The 934-nt window shown below is 45.1% G+C and overlaps 1 protein-coding gene across 1 annotated transcript; it reads left to right on the plus strand.

Annotated features, from left to right (window-relative positions):
• Window positions 1-667, plus strand: F5147DRAFT_780744 (uncharacterized protein; the record flags this gene model as incomplete). The annotated part of the gene is made up of 5 exons (XM_041442503.1): window positions 1-78; window positions 126-201; window positions 270-488; window positions 536-574; window positions 609-667. The coding sequence occupies 5 exons, from the start codon at window positions 1-3 to the stop codon at window positions 665-667; spliced, it is 471 nt and encodes a 156-aa protein (XP_041285805.1).
• Window positions 668-934: the final 267 nt, after the last annotated feature.

Below are 934 nucleotides of genomic sequence, written 5' to 3' on the forward strand. Positions count from 1 at the left end.
ATGCATAAGTGCCCATCTAGTACCCAAGCACATGGAAGACGTCATAAACGTAGCAAATCATCTCGTGAAAAATCTCAAGTAAGGCATTTACTAGGTGACGGTGTCGGTACTAACAATGCGCAAAGGTCGTGTCCTTTGTGAGTCTCGAGGCAGAAGTCGCCTCAGAGGACAAAGATTCGGAAGGTGAAGAAGATGACGATGGTGAAGTTTGCTGGTTGCCTTATCATACACTGTCTGATTCCTCTTCATGCAGATCGATTGTTTGTCAGTCTCAGACAACAACATTGTAGACGATGAGTCTGATGACAATGTCATGCATCCTTCGTCCTCATTGAAGGATGTTGGTGCTTGGGACATCTTTCGGGAACACCTAACGACCAACATGTCGTTCGAGGAAATGCTAGAAAAGTTGCGTGCTGTTAAGAACGTGCTCAAGGGTTGGATCCAAAGGGCTTGGCTTCAGCTCGTGTGCTGTGCCCCTTACCCGAGTACGTGCCCCTAACTTCCGAGGGCTGTTGGATGATGTCTGAACTAGAAAGGAAACAGCAGAGGACTACCAGAGGTAGAGGCAGAGGTGAGAAGTCTATAGGAGTTGATCCTAAAACTAGCAGAGGACGACGAGAGGAGAAACTCAAGTCAGACGGAGGAGGGAATGAGCAGAGTCTAAGATAATATTTGAACTGAGGAAATACAAAGATTCTACAGGGTTTATATACTATCGAGGACTTAACGGAGAATCAGTCTGTGCAGTCCGAAGCTATGTGAGGCTGTGGGTGGAGTGTATAGAAAAGTCAAACACTAGTCTATCGGAAAATAGTAAATGAAGATGGAGATGAGAACATAGGAAAATAAAGGCGGAAATGAAACGAGGTATGGAAAATGAGTATAGTCTAACTGGAGAAGGAACGTACAAAGGGATAAGGCATGGAAGATA

This window comes from Suillus discolor (genome assembly GCF_016758755.1).
Source record: "Suillus discolor strain FC423 chromosome Unknown F5147scaffold_114, whole genome shotgun sequence".
Lineage (NCBI taxonomy): Eukaryota > Fungi > Basidiomycota > Agaricomycetes > Boletales > Suillaceae > Suillus > Suillus discolor.